The sequence below is a fragment of the Cavia porcellus genome, unplaced genomic scaffold (assembly GCF_034190915.1).
Source record: "Cavia porcellus strain 051 isolate PalLab524CR breed Dunkin Hartley unplaced genomic scaffold, mCavPor4.1 scaffold_17, whole genome shotgun sequence".
NCBI classification, from domain to species: Eukaryota; Metazoa; Chordata; class Mammalia; order Rodentia; family Caviidae; genus Cavia; species Cavia porcellus.
The window spans coordinates 11,905,291-11,925,217 of record NW_026947500.1 but is presented as its reverse complement, the minus strand read 5'-3'; the positions used below and the strand labels follow the sequence as shown (position 1 = coordinate 11,925,217).

General features: G+C 40.3%; 1 protein-coding gene across 1 annotated transcript in view; it reads right to left on the bottom strand.

Moving 5' to 3' along the window:
* The window catches only part of Usp13 (ubiquitin specific peptidase 13), a 107,793-nt gene that overhangs the window by 9,270 nt on the left and 78,596 nt on the right, over positions 1-19,927 (bottom strand). The window contains exons 14-19 of the mRNA XM_063227220.1: positions 18,831-18,919; positions 16,315-16,437; positions 15,015-15,041; positions 14,432-14,575; positions 6,772-6,938; positions 4,722-4,875 (exon numbers count right to left, since the gene is read on the bottom strand). Coding sequence (XP_063083290.1) covers positions 4,722-4,875; positions 6,772-6,938; positions 14,432-14,575; positions 15,015-15,041; positions 16,315-16,437; positions 18,831-18,919 — 704 coding nt within the window. The remainder of the gene's footprint in view (positions 1-4,721; positions 4,876-6,771; positions 6,939-14,431; positions 14,576-15,014; positions 15,042-16,314; positions 16,438-18,830; positions 18,920-19,927) is intronic.

The following is a 19,927-nucleotide window of genomic DNA, read 5'->3' as shown; positions in this document are numbered from 1 at the left end:
GGGATGCCATACCTCCTGCTCCCTAAGCCTCCTGCCCGGGGCATTCCTCAGGGGAGCCAGTAAACTGGGAGTCCCGCCTTTGAGGAAAGGAACTGGCTGGATGCTCCCTGGCTGGAAAATCTCAGCTGCTGCTAAAGATGTCTGAACTTTTGCAGCAGTATGGCTGAAGAAGCCAGAACAGGTTTTGAATAATCACAGCATAATTCATGTTAATTATATTGCCAATCAGTAAGTTGTTTTTCAAAGAAAGTAAACACTCATTAAGTGCAACAGAGAAACAGAAATGATTTTGCAAATAACAGAATCCCATATAAGTCCAAAGTAAAGCCTTGAATATACCCATTCTTTTTTTTTTGAATCGGTCCCGGGTATCGAACTCACAACTGCCTGCTTGCAAGGCAAGTGCTTATGCCGCTGAGCTAAATCCCCAGCCCCTAATATACCCATTCTTTTGAAAAATTTAGAGATTCAACAGCAAGGTGCTAGCCCTAAAAGCTGTGTAGGACATGACAGTAAATAACCTTGTGAAAAACACACATTTAAATTAAAAAAACTCATGCGAAATAAGAAAGGAGGAAGCATATCAGCTTCCAAATTAAACTGACATAAATTCTGACCTGGCTCTACCACTAGCAAATCACTTAACTTGTCACAGGTTCCTCATCTGAGTAACTCCTCTAAGCAGGGAAAAAAGTGGTAGAGAAAGTGCCTGGCACATAGTAGGCACTCCATAAATGACAGCAAGTACTTCACCAAGTGTTCACAGTGTTAATGACCCCTTTCACCTATTGATGCATAGTGTTTTAGTTTTGGGATCCCTGTAACAACGGAACATAATAAATCTTTTTCTCTTTAAATTCTTATTCCTTGAATTTTTCTAGGTAACATATATGAATTTCATGCAAAAATTTTAAAAAACTGCAATCCTCTGCACCAACAGGTTAAACTAACACTTTAATAGTCTCATGCAAAAACATGACTTCCTCAGCCAGAAAGATGCAAACGCTGGCTTACTAGTCCTCATTCAAAATGCTTGGAACCAGAAGTGTTTTGGATTTCAGAAGTGTTTTTTTTTTTTCCTTCCAGATTCTAAAATAGTTCCAAAATATACATACTGAGATATCTTTGGGATGGGACTTAAATCAACCCATGAATTTATTCAAGTGCCATAGATACCTTACAGACACAGTTAGAAGATAAATGTATACAACATATTCAGCATGTCTCCATTTTGACTGAAACCCATCACATGAGGTCAAGTGTGGAAATTTGCCCTCCTAGCATCATGGTAACGCACAAAAAGTTTTGGAGTTAAAGCTGAGAACTCAGGGACACGCATCCTTCTTCTGGATTGTGACTCGGAGAGATACAATTATAGAGGCCCTGGTAGATATCTTGTGGCCACTAGGGTCAACCTCATAATGGAACCAATGAGCCTAGAGGAAGCCAAGCAGAGGAGCCCATCAAATGAAGGGATTTGTGTCCTGCATCGAAGATGCCTGGAGTCCAGTCCAGTCCAACCCACAGTCCAGTCCCACCCCTGGCTTTACAAGATGATATTTGGCTTTTGCTTAGACAAGTGAAGTTCAGATATCCCACTTAGAACAGAACTCACCTGAACTTGTTTTTATTGAGTTTGCTTCCTTGAGGAGCCAAATTACCACCCCCAAAACAACCTATCTAAATAGAATGCACATTCCCTCCAGTTTAACCTATAAACTTAACGTAATTCCCATCAAACCCCTATAGAATGGTCTAATTCTAGGTCAGTACCTTCACAAAATTTAGCAATAACAATTTAATTCTGAGACATATGTAAACCACAAATACAGTGGATGTCTCTGAGGCAAATCACAGTTCTCCAGGGTAGAAAGAGGAGCAAAATGAATTAAAGGAAAGGTACATGTTTCTGGATAGAAAAACTCAACACTGCAAAGCTGAGATGTATTCCCAAATTAATCTACAATATATGAAACTCATACAAATCAGTTTTTAAAAAATACCTAAAAACCTCAATAAAAATTACCAAAAGAAATGAGAAAGCTATGAATATAAGAAGAAAACAGACTGAGTAATAAAAAAAAATTAAAAACCATGAAAAGTGCTTGACCTCCCCACACTGCTAGGGAGGTCTGGGAGGATGGGGTGTCACCCACATGGCCATCATATGACCAATGCTGTGTTTCCGAGGGTCACATGACAGTTCACTGCATTAAAAGCTTGCATTTCTCAATCAAACGTTTCACTTATCCAAAAGCTACGGTCAAACGAAGGCCTACCAATGTTCATTTTATCAGCATAACACAAAGTACTCCACAAATTCCTCCACAAAGCTCTGACTGGAGGCAACAAACCTCCCCTAAAACCACTACATCCTGGCATTTATTTAATTCTCCTTTCAACAAGTTATTTGCTGATCACTTACCATGATCAGACACAGTGCCAGAGAAGCCACTTTAAAAACACTTATTCTTCCATAAAGTCAAATTAAATATATACTAAGCAAGTTAGTGTGGTCTTTGCTTTTTTCCCCATGATTAAAATTTTTGCCTACTACTGCCTTTATGCCCTGCATATGCTGTATATGGTTTCTCACAGCGCAAGTCACAGTGCTCCTTCCCCCGCCCTCACCTCAGCCCTGGAGATGACCCATGGCACCTCAGAGGGGACTTGAGGGCAACATCACGGCAGCCTATTGGACCAGAAAGATCTGCAGATGGCCCTGAAGTGCAGCAAGTCCTGAGGGGATGACGTGGCTGTTATTACTACTGACCATCCAAGAGGGCGTGGTTAGTGCCACCAAGCACCACCACAGAAGGGAAACCCTCTGTAGCCAAAAAGCCTGGCATCTTTACAGCAGCCCCATCTTGTGGTTTATTCCCACTCTGGGGGCTCATCGGCTCCAAAGTCCATTACAGAAAATCGATTCAACAGTGAAGACCAATGGACAAGGAATGTGTAATAAACCCTGCTCATAAATTATTAACTTGTCCCCTATCACTTCTAATGTTTTAGGCAATACAATGATTTCTGAAAGTAATATAAGACCTTTTAAATGAATAGGGAAATTGGGAGAACTATTGCCTATCATTTTCTTACCCAGTTAAGATTAAAACAGTGTGTGTGTGTGTGTGTGTGTGTGTGTGCACGCCTGTGTGTCTGTATGTGTATTTTTAAAGAAAAAGCTTCCAGCCTTCCTCTTTAGTTATAAAGCAATAAATACAAGTTATATTTCACAAGACCATTAATGAGTAGATCTGCAACTCTAGATCAGAGAAACAAATGTTGGTAATAGAAAGTTAGTTAAATGCAATTGTTCCTCATTCAGTACGTTCTATGTGCTAGACATCATGACTCATAAAATGGCCTCTACCCTCACAAGCTCCCAATTGAATGGGAGGCACAGAAACCTACATAAATAATTTTACTAGAAGATACTCAACACCTTACAGTTGTTATACACAGGCCATAGGCCCTACAGGCAGAGAGACTGCCAAGGCTGGAATTCTGATTCTACCCATTACTATAGATGATGTGACCTTAACAAGTTATACCCATTTCAATTCCTTCTTACAATATAGGCATAACAATGGTATCTACCTCATAGAGCTATCAGAATTAAATGTGGCACAGATGGGAGTGAATTATCAGTACTGTTATAATTATTACTAGCATATGTGACAAGCACGGGCTCAGTATAACTATAACAGGGATCTGGGGAAGTAGACCAGAGAATGGAATCTGTAGCCAACTTCTGAAGAGTGAACGGTAAAGGTTTTCGTATACAGTGATGGGAGAGAAGCGTATTTCACAAGTAGAGATTACCTTGAGCAAAGGCCTAAAGGTAGGTGAGACAAAAGTTGGTGGCATCTGAGGACACTGGCAGTACCAGGCATCTGAGCCACAGGTACAGGGGGTGCAGAAGTGACACACAGGGGAGACAGGCTGGATCTGATAGGAGGACAAGCTGAATGCCAGACTAAAGAGCTAACCATCGTCCTATAAGCAACAGCAACTCGAGATGCAGAAGGACAACAAGGTTCGAAACACAGATTATAGAGTCGTGCACCTTAAGAGCTATGTGACATTGGGCAAAGTACCTAACCTCTGTGTCTCTGCTTTTCTCTCCTATAAACTCAGTCATGGCGATGATTAAGTGAGTGTTCACTATTAAAACGCAGAACTTTGTCCTATGGCACCTCTTCCTGACATCTGGAGACAGCTCTTCAGAAAACTACCAGCAGAGAGCATGGGTACTAACACAGTCAAGGACAGGACACTGCTTTTCTACTGCTCAAAAACCATCACCATGGAAGTAAATGCTCTGTTTTTGATCAAAGCTGACATGATCTATAAAGAAATTTTACCTCAAAGAGACAAAAAGAAAACTGGTACTAAACTTACACACACACACACACACACACACACTCACTCACTACTACTATTAATAGTAACAGTACTAATAGTAGTGGTAGTAATAGTAGTTACTAATGCCACTGCTATTATTAAGTATTACTACTATCTTCTAGTATGTTCTAGGTACCTAGACTTTATCAGATCACTGTAGCTTATGCGAAGTGACAACAGGCACCATTTATAAGACAAGATCGGTGCTACCTTTTGAAAGATGGCAAAGCTTCAGATATATAATCATGAGGGAAAGGGGATGAGCTAAATGTACAGTCATGAATTCTGAGACAATTTCTGGGGCAAGAACTTACTTCCAGATCCATCCTTGACCCTAGGTCCTTCAGGCTTGGCCTCAGAAATAATGTTGGCATTGGCATTGTTCTCCATCTCGATCACAAAGTCACTGTCCTCTTCAAACTCGGGGTGGCTAAAGATCCAATCCAGTGCTCTTTCCAAGTTATGGTTCTAATAAAGTAAAACACTTTTATAATGCATGAAATCTGTGAGCATTAATTATATCCTGACCAGTTTCTACCACTCAAAAACCACCACCTGGGAAACAAATGCTCTCATCAGGCAGATAGGGGAGGACAGCTGAACTCAATAGCCCCAAGTGGCTCTGACTAAGAATCTCTGACTCTGCATGACATACACACTGGCCTGGCATTTTGCAAGTCTCCCAACCAGGTCTGTAATTGGATTCACTGGAAAATAGTTCTGAGTGGCAGGTCAGCATTTCCAAAGCTCCTATCAGTCTTAGCTCAGCACTTCTGCAGGTTGGTGCTGATAATGATGGGTATGGAATGCCAAAGGGGCACTTGTTTAATGCAGCCCTCTGTACAGCCACAATAACTGCACACTAATTTCTCTATCAACTTTACTTTCTTCAAATAACTGTACAAGATAGGGGCACCACTAAGAGTACTGTGTTAACGGCTCCTCTCCCAAATGTGGGTAGGACTGAACTGCACTGGAGACAAGACCAATGACTTAATGTTAATTGTTTAAAAGGAACTCTGTACAATTCAAACATTCATCATGAAAGACTTTCCAATCTCCCCTATTCATGAGCTTGCTGGCAGGTTGAAAACTTTGTTTAAACATAGTTGAAAACTCCAATGAAACAGGCAAATAAAATAAGTAAGGCAAGAGAAAGCACCCTGCTGAGATACTATAAGCACTTTAAGGGAGACAGATCATTCCAGTTACATCTCCATGAGCCACACAAGAGCCTCTGTGGTCTCAACCACAGAGCCTAGCATGCACCCATTCAGGGCAAAGAGGAAGGAACTGGTAGGAGACATCCACTCAAAAGTAGGGTACAACATGGCAAAGAAGATGTTTTTTTTTTTTTAAAAAAAAGGACCTTCTCCAAATATCAAATGGATAAATGGATATCTACACTGTTAAAAAGATTTCCATCCTCCTCTAGTTTCACGGTGCTTCCTCTCCTAATAGTATCAGGCTATTCCTAACAACCAGAAGAAACTTTTCTCTGTGGACCGTAACAGCAGCAGAGAATTCCAAGGAGCCATTCAGGTCTTCTGTAAGGACTTTAAAGACGTATTTCCTTCAAGATCTTCATACCAGAAAAGCATTATTTTACCCAAAGAAAATTTCTTACTAAACAGATAATCTCACACTTCCCTCTTAGCTTTAGGCCACACACAGTAAGCTGGAAGTCAAATCTGTGAGACTCACTGTACCAGTTAATCTTAACTGTCAAGTTGCTAGATTAAGAGACTCCTGGAGAGGGAACTGTGGCTGGGAGCCTCTTCTCATGAGGGAAGAATGTACAGTGCAGAGGTGGAGCCCAGCTGGAGATGGGCATGAGCTTTGGAGGGTGTGCATCTCTCTTTGGTTCTTCCTCTTCCTCTGCTTCCCAGCCACCAGGAAGTGAGCAGTTTTGCTCCAACACACCCTTCTGCCATGATGTTTCTGCTTTGGAGCCAGCAGATTGTGGACAGAAATCTCCAAAAACATGAGCCAAAAATAAACCTTTTCTCATTTAAGTTGCCAGTTTCAGGCAGATTATTACAGTGATGGGAAAGCTTACCAATAATACATCCACTAACAAACATTCACAATGATATGGAGTTTCCTGAAGTTTGGTCATCTTGTCCCAGCTTTATCATCTCGTTATGCTTAAATTTGCTGTTCAATTCCTTCAAGGATTTAATTTAGTTTTATATACTATATGTAAATAAATCTGAATGGGTCATGGTGGGGTACAGAGTCACACACACACATGATTCAAAATGATCAAAGGATATTGAGAAGTTATACTTCTACTGACAGCAATGCAGACCCCCTCAGGTATAAGGAGTGTATTCACACACGCGCACACACATGCATGCTCACCGTTGCTCGTAGTGCCTGCACAGCCTGACTTCTCTGGAATCCCATGGAGGTAATAATAGCTACAATTTCCTCTGGAGGCTGGTTATCCAACCCTGTAGCACCAAATACAGAGGCTCCAGCAGAGGCTGCTCCTCCATAACCAGGCATGGTCAATGGTTCAGCAAAATCTGAGAAAAATAAGCATGTGTAAACTTTTTTTTTTTGGTCTTGAAATGGATAGCACTTGAGGGTTAAGACAGAAAAATGCTTACAAAATGACAATAATCAAGACAATCTGGAACTTGTATAAAAGACATACCTAGATCAACTGAATTGAAAGTTTAGCAATAAGGCCATATAACTATGGCCAATTGCTTTTCCACAAGACCACTGAATAGGAAAAGGATACTCTTTTCAACAAATGGTGGTTGCACAACTAGCTGTCCACATACAAAATAATGAAGTCAGACCCCTATCTCACACCATAAGTAAAGTTAACAAAATGGATCACTGACCTACATGTAGGTGCCCAAGCTATAAAATATTTACAGGAAAACACGCAAGTAACTCTTTGTGGCATTGGGTTAGGTGATGGCTGCTTCAATGCAACACAAAAAGCACAAGTCATAAAAAGTACATTAGTCTTCATTAAAAATTTAAAGTATATGCTTCAAAAGACACTATCGAAAAAATAAAAGGACAGCAGGATGGAAAGAATACACTTAAATCATGTATCTGATAAGGGACTTGCATCCAGAATATAAAAAAGAACACTTAGAACTCAACAATAAAAAGACGAATAACTTCATTAAAAGTGAGCAAAGGTTTTCTGTTCCTAAAGTACTAGTTCCAGGAGCAGCACAAATTATGATTATCCAGCTACAAACTGTCTCAGCCATTATTAAACAACAGTTCCCAGGGAGTACTGCAAAGTTTCCGATCCACTTTCACCGTTTCTCTATGGATTCTTTGAAAATAAAAGCAGTAGATATCACTGTCAGTCACAGTGGTAACATTCTGCTTGGTTTCTCACTGGTTCTACGTGGATTTTGATCAAGGGAGGAAATCTTTTAAGTTACAGTTCTAGGATAGGCTGACTCTAGCAGATCTCTGGAAGCCACGATAACAAACAGCTCGCTAAGCAATGCTTTGTCAGAGGAAACATCATAAGCATGAGTCTGAATCCCTTCAGCTCAAAACACTTTATGACATCTCCTGTGACACCTATATTGCCTCCCAGTTTGCTGGTAAACATGCTACCATGCATGCATGGCATTGGGTTGTTCTTTACAAGACCCAACATTCCAACAGTGGCTACAACTCACCATGGACTCACCAATTTCACCTGAGCTGTGAAGAATGGGCTCATCTATCATTTCATGCAAGTGTTACTTCTGGTAAGCTTTTAGTAGAAAGAAGGGTCAGGAACCTGCCTTACCATTCTTAAAAGAACTTCAAAGTGATTATTTTACTTGATAATTACAATGGCCCCCGTGTAAACAAGCCAGGAATGGGATAAAGGGAGAACCAAGGCCCAGATGTGTAAGCAGAGCAAATCTGTAATTATGGATGTATTCTGCAAGTTGAATCATTCCTTAAAAAGCAGAAAAGAAAAATTTAAGACAAAACTAACCTGCCATCCAATGTACTGGTACTTTAGTAATGCCTTAGATTACTGAAGAGATGTCACAGTAACAGGTAATTTCCTAAATTCTCTATTTCAACTCATTTTAAATGTTATTGCATATCTCCAGTATCGTGGAAATTATAGAATGTAGCTCAAAAACCTTGCAGATTCTTTACAAATTATTAGCTCCTTGATACTAACTCACTCAGGTGATTGTTGCTTTTGTCCACTGGTGATACAGAATGTGAATACAAGTTCAGTGGAAGACACAAGATTTGACGACAATGAAATTGCCAAGATGAGCTGATTAGCCATTAGTACCCCTAATGACTGACCTATAACAGACCTAGTATAGCAGTATAGCAATTGTCCAGGAACTTTTCCTGGCTATCAACACAGGTCCCTTGAATGACACAGGTTTGTTGAAAATGATTTTCCAGTCTCAGGACACTCAGTATCATACAGCTGCAGAATTGCAGGGATAGTATTTATGCCACTCAGGGTCATCCTCTAACATGTGCTACAGGACATGAACAGAAGATCAGGTAGGTGTTCCCTGAGACAGAATAAGATGGAACAAATCATAGGATGCAGTAGACTTGTTTTCCTTAGAAACAGTCCCTATATTCATGAAGGCTTCTAGTGGGTATTACACCACACAGCACTTAACTATAATTCCTACATAGATCACAAGTAACTATTGGTCAGGGGTCAGTGAATCGCGGCTTCCTGAGTGTTATGGCTTACAGCCAGATATCTGCCCAAAGGCTCATGTGCTTTGCAGAGGAGGCTGGATCCAGGGTGCGTGAATATGGATTAAGGTTTGTGATAACTAAATAGTCCACTGATTGGTTTAACATTGTTCTGGGTGTGGATAATGGGAAGGCCCATTTTGGGTATAGGTAGCTCATAGCCTGGACAGGATAAAAGAGAAAAGAAAGCTCACTGCTGCTGCCTCCTGCCATGGACTATTTCTCCTCTGCCAGGCTGTCCTGCCTTAGAGACAGCCAACTATGGGCTGAAACCGCTACAAACTGTGAGCTGAAAAGAACCCTTCCTCCTTTAACTTGTGCTTGTCAGATATTTTGTACCAACAATGAGAAAAGTAACTAGGACACTGAGTTTCCCCAAGGTTCTCATATTATGTTTATGAGAGTCCAGTTCTCTTTCTCAGCATGCGTAACAGGTGCTTTTCCTGACCACTGCTGCATGTCATTTAAAATGACAATGTAGTGGATGGGTTTACTTGAATACTTATTTTATGTTCAGCCTGCCTAGGACCATTTAGAGTCATTAGACAACAGGTGATGTAAAATGTGAAAACATACCAGCACAGTACCACGTAAGGAAAATGAAAGGGTTCTGTTATGAAGTCCAGGCAACAATTGCCCAACAGTTATTCTTGGGTATTAACTGCCTTCATTTCTGTTAAACTTGAGCATAATTGGCAATCAGTTCCTTTAAAAAAAAAACTCATGGAAGAAAAATGTATCTATCAGGTAAGATTATATCTGCTATATGGATTGAATTCTGGACTGAAAAGAGTATGTCCATAAGACTAAGTGACCTCATTTATTTAAAAATAAATTAAATGATTATTTTTAAAAAAACAGAGTGAAGAATGGAAGTGGGGGATGTAGTTTACTTACTTAGCATGAATAAGACCTGAGGTTTGATCCCTAGCACAACCAAAGGCTTGGAGGTCAAAAGACTGAACAGACAGTTCTCCAATGAAGACAAACAAATAATGAAAAGATATTCAACATCATCAGTCAAAAATGCAAATCAAAATCAGGTAACACTTCACAGCCACTGGAACATGTATAATAAAAGAAATAATAACAAAGATTAGTGAGGTTGGGAAAAAAATGGAACTCTTATTTATTTATCATTGATAGTAATGTAAGGTGGTTTGGCTATTCTGTACAATAGTTTGGTGCCTCCTCAAAAAATTAAACACAAACTTACTGTACAACACAGCAATTCTACTCAAGTGAAATGAAAATATCTACCCACATAAAATACATGTACAAATTTTTCTAACAGAATTATGGATAAAATCTAAAAATGGAAAGAACCCAAAAGCCCACTGTTCAATGGATGATAAATAAAATGAAGTATGCCATATCGTGGAATATTATTTGGTCATAAAAAGCAATAAAGTACTCTCGTTCTCCGGGAGAACATGGCGGACAGATAACAGCAACTACCGGAGGCTCTCTGAAAACTAGGCTCAGAAGCCAGGTATGGTGCGGACTAAAGAGACATAAGCAGGTGGAGTTATGCTCTGCTGACTCAGGAACGAACTCGGCTGAGAGAAACCAACTCGGGATGCAGTCCTGGTGCTAAAACAGGAACAGAAAAGCCTCGCTGCTGAGGCTGGACCCCACGCCATTTGGGTTTCCCGCCTTGCGGTGGCTGGCTGCCTCTACATCGGCTCGGCAAGGAGAGAGACGCACGGAAACTCTGAGAACGGGAGTCTGTGAACGGAGTCGAAAACAGGACAGGCAGGGAGGCATGTTCTGACTTGTGGCGAGGTGAGTGAGAGAAACTGACACTCCACCACAGTTTGACTCCAGCGGACTTTCTGGGCCCAGGCAGTCCTGCGGGAGCAGGGCGCGCTGGCGACTCCAGCCACACATTCCCCTGTCGGGCGGGATTGGTGAAAAGTGCCTGGCCTGCGTGACGCTGCCGGCGGACCCCGTAGGCTGACCCAACCCAGATCCCAGAGCCTGACGGAGGCCAGGAGGGGCGGGCCCCCGCGTAGGCTGCCTGGTGCGCAGCAGTGAGTGGAAACACCTAACCGGCGCAATTCGATCAGGCTGTGGCTGACAGAGAGAGAAGCTAGGCCTCTCATATAAGCTTGCATACATAAGGAACAGAGAATATGGGAAGAGGCAGCAACAAGAAAGGCTCCTCGGCCCCCAATTCTGAGAAACAGGCAATAACAGACACCGCACCATTACGCATAAGGCGCCATATAGAGAGCCTCATAGACCAATTCAGGAATGAAGTTATCAACGACCTGAAGCTAGAAGTATGCAAAATAGTTAGAGAAATACTAAGCACCACCCAAGAAAAAACAGATGGTGGAATGGAAGAACAGAAAAAGAGGGGAGAAGTGTTTGATGGAGAAAACAGGGAAAGCATAGAATACGTGAAGCAGGTTCAAAGGGACTACCAAGAAACTAAGAAGTCTATCGAAGACTGGCATAACAGCTTGAAAGAAACTAAGGACAGACTATCTGAACTGGAGGGCAGAATTGTAATATGGGAGAATGAAATGAAAAACTTCTTAAAAATAACAAAGAAACAAACAGCAATAATACAAAGACAAGAAGATGATAAGAGGAGCCATAACTTAAGGATTAAGAACATAAAAGAAGAAGTAGGGACACAAACAAATGAACTACAAAAGCTACTCACAGAAATAATCCAGGAGAATTTTCCTAATTTAGCAAAAGGTAAAGATACTCAGATGTATGAGGCATACAGGACCCCAGCTACCTACAACCCTAACAGAGAAACACCCAGGCATATAATAATAAAAATTCCAGAAATTCAATACAAGAACAGAATATTAAAAGCTGTCAGAGACAAGAAGCAGACCACTTACAAGGGAGCACCCATCAGAATTACAGCAGATTTCTCTGCACAAACCATCAAATCACGAAGAGCTTGGGGGGAAATAATTCAAGCTTTGAAAGATAATAATCTCCAGCCAAGATTGAGATATCCTGCACAACTGTCCCTCGAAATTGATGGAAAAACAAGGTGCTTCCAGGATAAAGAGGAACTGGGGGAATTTGCAACCACCAATTCAACTCTACAGAGAGTATTGCAGGATATTCTAAAAAAAGAAAAATACAAAGAATCCAGAAATAATGGAGGCCACAACGAATGGAGCAGAGAACAAAGTGAAGAAGACAAACTGACAGCTACTGACAGAATAAGAGCTCAACAGAAATGAGGCAGAGAAGATTGGATGATAGGAACAGCTATTTTGGAGAAAATGACATCTTAATAGGTAATACTGATTTAGTATCATCTTGTTTTGAAGTCTCATCTAGCTTTTGTCCTTCTGTCTCCAATGGTCCAAATAGGTTGTATCTTACTAGATTTTATTATGTATGATAGTATAAGCAAAAACCTTTTAAAGACAAGGAGATTATACAGAAACCATTGTTCATTTTCTGTTAGTCGATTCTAAATACTCTGTAATGCTGTCATTCTCTTGAATGGTTTTACATTGTTTTGATATACTTAATGCTACAGTATACGAAGTTGTACTCAAGGATTTCAAGGAAAGAGATAATATGGTAACTACTTTTAGGTCAGGATTATCTGGTGGTGAAACACTATTCTGCTTAAATGGTTATGTTTTGATCTGTGCTGTTTTGTTGTTATGCCCTCTTTTATCTCAATCTCCACTCCATTATTTACTTTTTTATTTTTATCCTTTTAATTAAAGGAAAAAAATAGCAGGATATATTATAGTAACCCACTTTGACTTTCCATTACCTCGATTTAAAGCCCTGTATTACTCTCACCATCTGGTTTTTAACTGATGTTCCCCCATTCTGTTTTGCTAGATAGTATCAGGTTCGAAAATTTAGGCATCAGCTGAGAAGATAATGAGATTCATTATGACGCCCATTCTCATTGACTTTTATCTATTTTTGAAGACCTACAATGTCTCCAATGTTTTGGTTTTGTCGGTTTTATTCTTTACAGTTTTGTTCAATTGTATTGTAACTAACAATATAGGCAATTCTATTAGAGATAGCGGGAGGCATTATGGTAACCATTGTTGATCACCTTGTATTATGTTTTCACATTATCTATTATGTCCACCCTTTTGACTTGACCGATTCTGTTCTGTTATGTCACATTTGGTTTTACTCTCTTCCAAAAAAGTATTAAGAACCATGGGAGCAATGAAACCCAAAATGTGTAATAGTCATTGTACAAAAGAGAGGAAAAGAAAGTGCTCTGTACTATATAACTGCATGTATATTTAAGTGTATAAGATAGAAAATGATATCACAGAGTTTTATTGGATCATTGAACAGAACTGTTTGCAGTATCATTGATGGAATGTCCACTTTACAAGCTTTAATTTTGTGACTTGAACAATTATTTCTAAGATGACAATATGTAATCCATTAACTAGTAATTTCCTACTGTTCATTTTTTTTTCTGCAAATCTGTATAACTTGTACCCTTTCTCTGCTTTTTTTCTTTTCTCCTTAAATAAAATTTAAAAAAAAAAAAAAAAAAAAAAAAAAAAAAGAAAGTTAGCCTCTGCCCCCTCAGGCCCTCTGAGTGTCTTTCAGAACTCCAGCACTCTTACTTTCAAAAACAGGACTCAGGAATAAAAAAGAAAAAACAAACAAACAAAAAAAAGCAATAAAGTACTTATACATGCTACAAAACATGAACCCATTATGTTTAAGCAATGGAAAGCAGACACAAAAGGTCTCATATTGTACTACTTGAATTATGTGAAATATTCAAAATAGATAAATTCATAGATCCAGAAAGTGATTACCAGGAGTCATGCACAGGAGGAAAATAGGCAGTGACTTCTTTTAGGTGGACGAAAATACTCTAAAATTGACGGTAATGTTTGTATAATCACAAGCTTACCTAAAAGCATTGGAATGTACACTTTAAGTGGGTGGACACATGAATAATACCTTAATAAAGCAAATAAATGGAAAAGCTAACTAAAGGACCTCCATTTCGTTATTTACATTTTCTATTTTAAGTTGTCACCATCAAAATATCTTTCTAATGATCTTTCTGCCACTGAATTATCCATTTTACAACAATGAGCTATATCTTATTAAATAAAGCTGTATTTAGAAGAAGAGGAGGGGGGAGAGGAGGAAGAAGAAGAAAACAAAGAAAAAGAACGACAGATTGTAACTTGGTCCAACTAGAGGATTATGAGCTGAAAAGTTATTTTTCTGGGGACACATTCCCGGGGGACTAGGTAAGACCACAGCTTGGTATCGCTCTCCAAAACCACTCCACAGTACCATCACCCACCAGGCTCTTCCATGTGGACAATGATCCAGTTGAAAGCCACCTCAGCGCCCATATTCCCAGTGAAGTACACAGCCTTCCGACACGCTTCTAGAGGGAAGCCCATCTCGGCCAGCTGCATCACCGATGACTCGTCAATGTCTGAGGCTGCAGGCACAAGAAGATACTAGGATGGGAGAAAGTAAACTCCGTTTCTTCTTGTCTTAGTAGCACATCACTCCCTTCTCCATCTGTTACCCAAAGAAGGTGCTATTTTGGGGTTATTAGATAATGATTTTACTTTTTTGAAGCCACTTAACTACTAAACTATTTGAGGGGAGAAACAGCATCACCGGGTCAACATTAATAGCAAAGTCAAGATTCCAGCTCAGGCCTGGTTAGCTTTCATACTAGTGGTCCCTCTCCTTATATGCCATTCACTCACACTTGCTTCTTACTCAATCTGCAGACAAAGAATTATCCTCACCCAGGAAAGGTTTCACACATACACAAACATAACTGTGATTTTGTACTGAACTACCACAGAACACTGTGTCAGACTGAAAACAATTACATGACACCCAAAAGCACTTTAAAAGATACATACGGTCTATCAGTTGGTTCATCAGACGATCTGAAAATTAAGGAAAAGAGAAAATGACACCAACCCAATCTGTGTCCATGAGTTTAACAAAAAGTAAAACCATAGATCTAAAGCATTTCATCACTGGGGACTCCACACAGACCATCTCAGCCCGCACTACACAAAGTCCTTGCAGTAGTGAGGAAAATAACATGTTTGAAACATTTAGAATGGACATAACGTGATGTTTTGACTGACATCTCAACAAACTAAATAATTTCTCTGGGTATGTTTCTAATAACTCTGTATAATCACAAGCAAAGGATTCTGTTTTGAACAATAGAAAAAGGGAGAACAGTACTAATAAACCAGCTTCTGTGTCTCTGATGCTCACGTATCTTTTTTCTCTAACCCGCATAAAGAGGTTGCTCATGTCCCTAACTCTTGTTTGCATGATCCAGAGGGTCTCACATGCAGTTGCCTTCTCTGGTCTGTCTCTGTAGTTTAGCTTCTGATTTCCTGTTGAAGAACAGGACTATCATTCTAGAATCCTAATATCGCCAATAACATTCACAGCTCAACTGGTGATAGGAAGCTTTTGGCAGAGAGGCCCAGAGTACCCCCTCATTATTAGCTAATTTACCTAATGAACTCATTAGGAAGACAAAGAGTAAACAGTTGAGCAATTAAGCCTGAATGAAGCTGATTTCATCAGAATGACTGAGCTAATAATTAAACCAAGGATTTTCTGACACTATTTTTAAGCCCACAATGATGAAGCAACTATTTTTGCATGAACTTTCCCCTCTTTAAAGTTACCTATTCTTCACAATGACCAACTCAGCAATCACACAGTGAACAAGAAATTCAACCCACTCCCTTGCTATGAATCCCTGACAAAACTGGGGTGGCACAGAGTGAAATATGATCAACACCTCTAAAAATCAACATGCCCTGTTGAATTTCCTCTGTTTCCGCTTGTCCAAGAATAACACAGCCTACTGTTACTTGGTAGGCCTAAACTAAAAACCTACTAAAAAAAATATTCTTCTTTTCCATATGGATGAAGCAGAAACAAGGAAGAAGTCAAAGCCAGAGACCACATAATCTAAAAACTGTCCATTTCAACTACTCGTTCGGGTCTGTGCCTCCTGTGATGTGAATTCTAAGTTTACAGCTGTAGCCACAGCTCAGAGCTGAGCATCTGTGCTGGGTTACACCACAGGAATACAGCCAGGGAACCCCGGGTAGAAGATGGAAGAAAGGGGCTATTTCTATGGAGGAGGGTGAGCGCAGAGACCATCCTCAGGGGGCGACATGGTACCTTTTGAGTCATCGGGAATGACTATGGGGGGGCTGATGTCTGGAAGCTCCTCTTCTCCTGGCTGTAACCCTCTGGCACGGAGATGGTTGATATCAAGAAGATCTGGCATATCAATGGACACGTCTGCAAAATGAGAGTGATTATGTGGACTGGACTCTCCATAAACTTATAATCATTTTAAAACCAGTACTACACACTCACTCTACATGGATGTATCCAAGCGGAGTTAAAGGAGGCTTTTCAGCATATACCTCCCAGGACTGGGAGCGTCATGGAGACTAAGGAGAGGTTAATGGAGAGTCTGGGGAAATACAGAGGGAGGCGGGACTTTACACTGAACAAGAACAGATGGGCTCAGCCCCAGGCCACAGGCTGCAGGGCATGGATCATTTGTGGCCCAGACACATGCTGCCTGGTCTTTTTAAAAAATGTTAGCAATGTGTTCCAACTTTTAAATAGGTAGGTTTAATTTATAAATTCAGTTTCCAGCTTATTTTGAAAAATTTAAAGCTGGAACACATTCTTCTCGGGTAACAGTGCTGTCCAGGGCTGATCTTTACCTGGTAATCTGTAAGTCTGCAGCAGTCTGAGACAGACAGCCCTGCCCCTGTCACCTGACAGCCCTGCACATCACACTTGTGCTAATCTGATTCTTAGAGTAGAAAAGTGTTTTTCTAATTTATGTATTTAACCAAAGTGAGAATCTCCAAGCAAGACCAAGATGGCTATGCATTTCTCATAGGATTTTCTTCTTTCATTTCGATTATTACTCAGTCCTTGTTAGGCATTTGAGTTTGCAAACTCTATAGCTTTTCTCAGATCACAATGTGTACTACGATCATTCTAACTAAGGTGATAAATGAAGAATTAAGTTTTTAAAAAAAAACTGAATTTTGGGTGTATTAGTCCTTCGAGCACATTTTTTAAAATCTATTGATTAGGTTATTCTTATGTTGACTTTCTCAAGTTCAAATTTATCAGCCTAATAGCATGTCAAGATTTAGTACCATACATATTCAAACAAGACAATAACTAAAAATAGGTTTGCATGCTGGTACAGGATATGTGTTTTGGGTTAGCAAAGAAAACATAAAAGATATTGTCTTCCAAATCATTTATGATGCCAGGTATATAAAATCATATTTTAAAACATTAAGCCAAGGAATAAAGCTAAGCTTTAAAAAATTTCAGTTTCAGGAGGCGCAGCAGAACCCAACATAAAGTCTGACCAACAAAACTGATTATAAATATTCCTCAAGAGAAAGATTTAGGTTCAATAAAAAATTGAGGTTGAGCTTTGAGACTCTTCTAAAATTCAATAAAATCTGATTCAAATTTTTGTTCCTTTACAGAAATTCTAAGGACAAAGAAAAATAAGAAAACTCTTTTTCAAGGCTGTTCAAAGCCATCAGAACAAGTCAGGTACTTCAAGACTCTCGGAGTCCCGCAAAGTAGCTGTCAGCATCCTGCCCTCGTCCCCTCTGGCCCCGGAGCCTATCACTGCAGGAAAAGCAAGGGCCTCCTGCAGTCCGGACAGCCCAGGACAACTTCTCATGGCAAAGCCCTATGCATCAAGAGCACCAGAAGCTCCCGGCAGGTCTCTCCAGGGCATTCTATGTTCTTCTTACCTATCCCCCTTCAACGAGTGCTCCGTTAAGCATAAGATTTGCTTTGTCTGCCTTTGTTTGGGGGGTGGGTGTTGTTTTTTTTAACTTTTTATCGGTACCGGGGATCGAACTCACGACCACCTGCTTGCAAGGTGGTCTAAATCCCCAGCCCTGTCTGCCTTTGTTTTGTTTTCTTAGGTGTTCAAAAACAAAAGCTGTAAGAAGTTGACAGTCTGATGTATTTTCTGGAAAAATGGCAGAGGGTAAAACTGTACCCCTTCCATTGCACTAAAGACAGCCCAGGAGCTTGATACTGAATCACACTGGTGGAAAACACTGTTGTGTACTGTCTGAAAAGAGAACCTTTAAAATTAGCAGGAAGCAAGTCCAATAAAGTCAAAATCACATTCCTTGACTGCTTGATTCAACTGTTCTCATCTTAGTATTAATAAAATTTGTAAGATTTAGGTGAATCTCATTAGCTGCACCTGCCTGCCTCCGAGGCAGAGAGTTTATCTTCAAGTACTTGCCACTCAAAGCGTGATCTCTGGGCTGACATTTCCTCAGAGCCTCTTGGAAACAGGATCTCAGGCCCAGCCAAGACTGACAAATCAACATCTGCTTTTTACCAAGACCCCAGGCCACTGGCATGCACAGCACTGAATGGCAGGAGCTATGTGATAATGTGTGGGTCCTGCTTTCAGTCTTAGAAGTCAGTCATCCTTGGAGAGCTGGCTCAGCAAGTGGCAATTTTTACTGTCCGTGCTTACCATATATTCTGATTTGAAAGAGAAAAGTGAGAATAATGGAAAACAAGAATGACATGGAACTGCTGGGGCTCTCTCATACGTCAGATGTTTGAAATGGTTAGCTTGATGTTTGAAGCAAAAACATGCAAAAGATACCTACCAAATTTCTTGGGAACCCAGTCAAGACCAAAAGTGAACTTCTTTATCTGCACTACCAAGTATTCAGGGAATGAGGCAAAGCGAGATGTTCTGAGAAACACAAGGGGATTACATCAATCAAACAAGGCAAAGAATGGTGAAAACAGTTCCAGAAGTAAAACACGCTCTGTCTGAAGCCCGCCTCATAGTTCTGACGATCAGCCTGAGAGGAAGACCCCCACGGTCCCCTCAGTGTGCGTGCACCCATTCACTCCTGCTCCCCTGTCCTGGCTGGCCTCTCCACACCCCAAAAGTGTTTTTAATGCAGGAATTTGAATGCCTGAAAGTGATGTGGGGCCCAGTTCAAAACTACTACTGGTATTTTGCTGACATTTTATACTTCCATTTGTGTTTTTAAAATTCTTGTTGGAGTTTAGTGTATGTTTACGGATATTTACAGGCAGTATCTGTACTATGCACCTGTAAAGCTCTACCAAGCGGACCAGAACCATCCCACCTCCACCAACGAAAAGCACTCCCCTACCAAGAATCACTGTTACAGCATAGAGCTACAGGAAATACAGTTTAACTTTGGTTGAGGTTGACTACTGCAAATGCCAGAACCTTATTTAACACTAAATTCACAGTCACATGGATCTTCAGAGTAGCTATGTTGTGGCAATCTACAGGAACTATCTAAACGTGATTCTTAAACTTTAAAATTATTATGTATGCACAATATCTCAAGTTCATGTCAAAACTCTAGGGAGTTCAAATGCCTGGAGTTGGGACTGATAATTTTCCACAACAATTTTTAGATTGTCAATGAAATTTATACTTGTTCTGACCTGATTCCTTCCGTATTTATCATTTCTATTTGACTATTAATGAGTGGTAGGTATACATAAAGAAGAAAATGAGCTGTAGACAGGTATTATACACATCTTTTAGATAAAAGATTCTGGAATGTCCCCCTCTTCGCCCGGCCCCATTTCACTTTTCAAATCTGAGCTACTGCCTGCTATTCCGAATGCAGTGTACCAGAATTCACAAAGCATGTGCAAATGCACTGCTGCCCCCTAGTGCAGAGCAGAAGCAATAGCAGGGCAAAGAATGGGC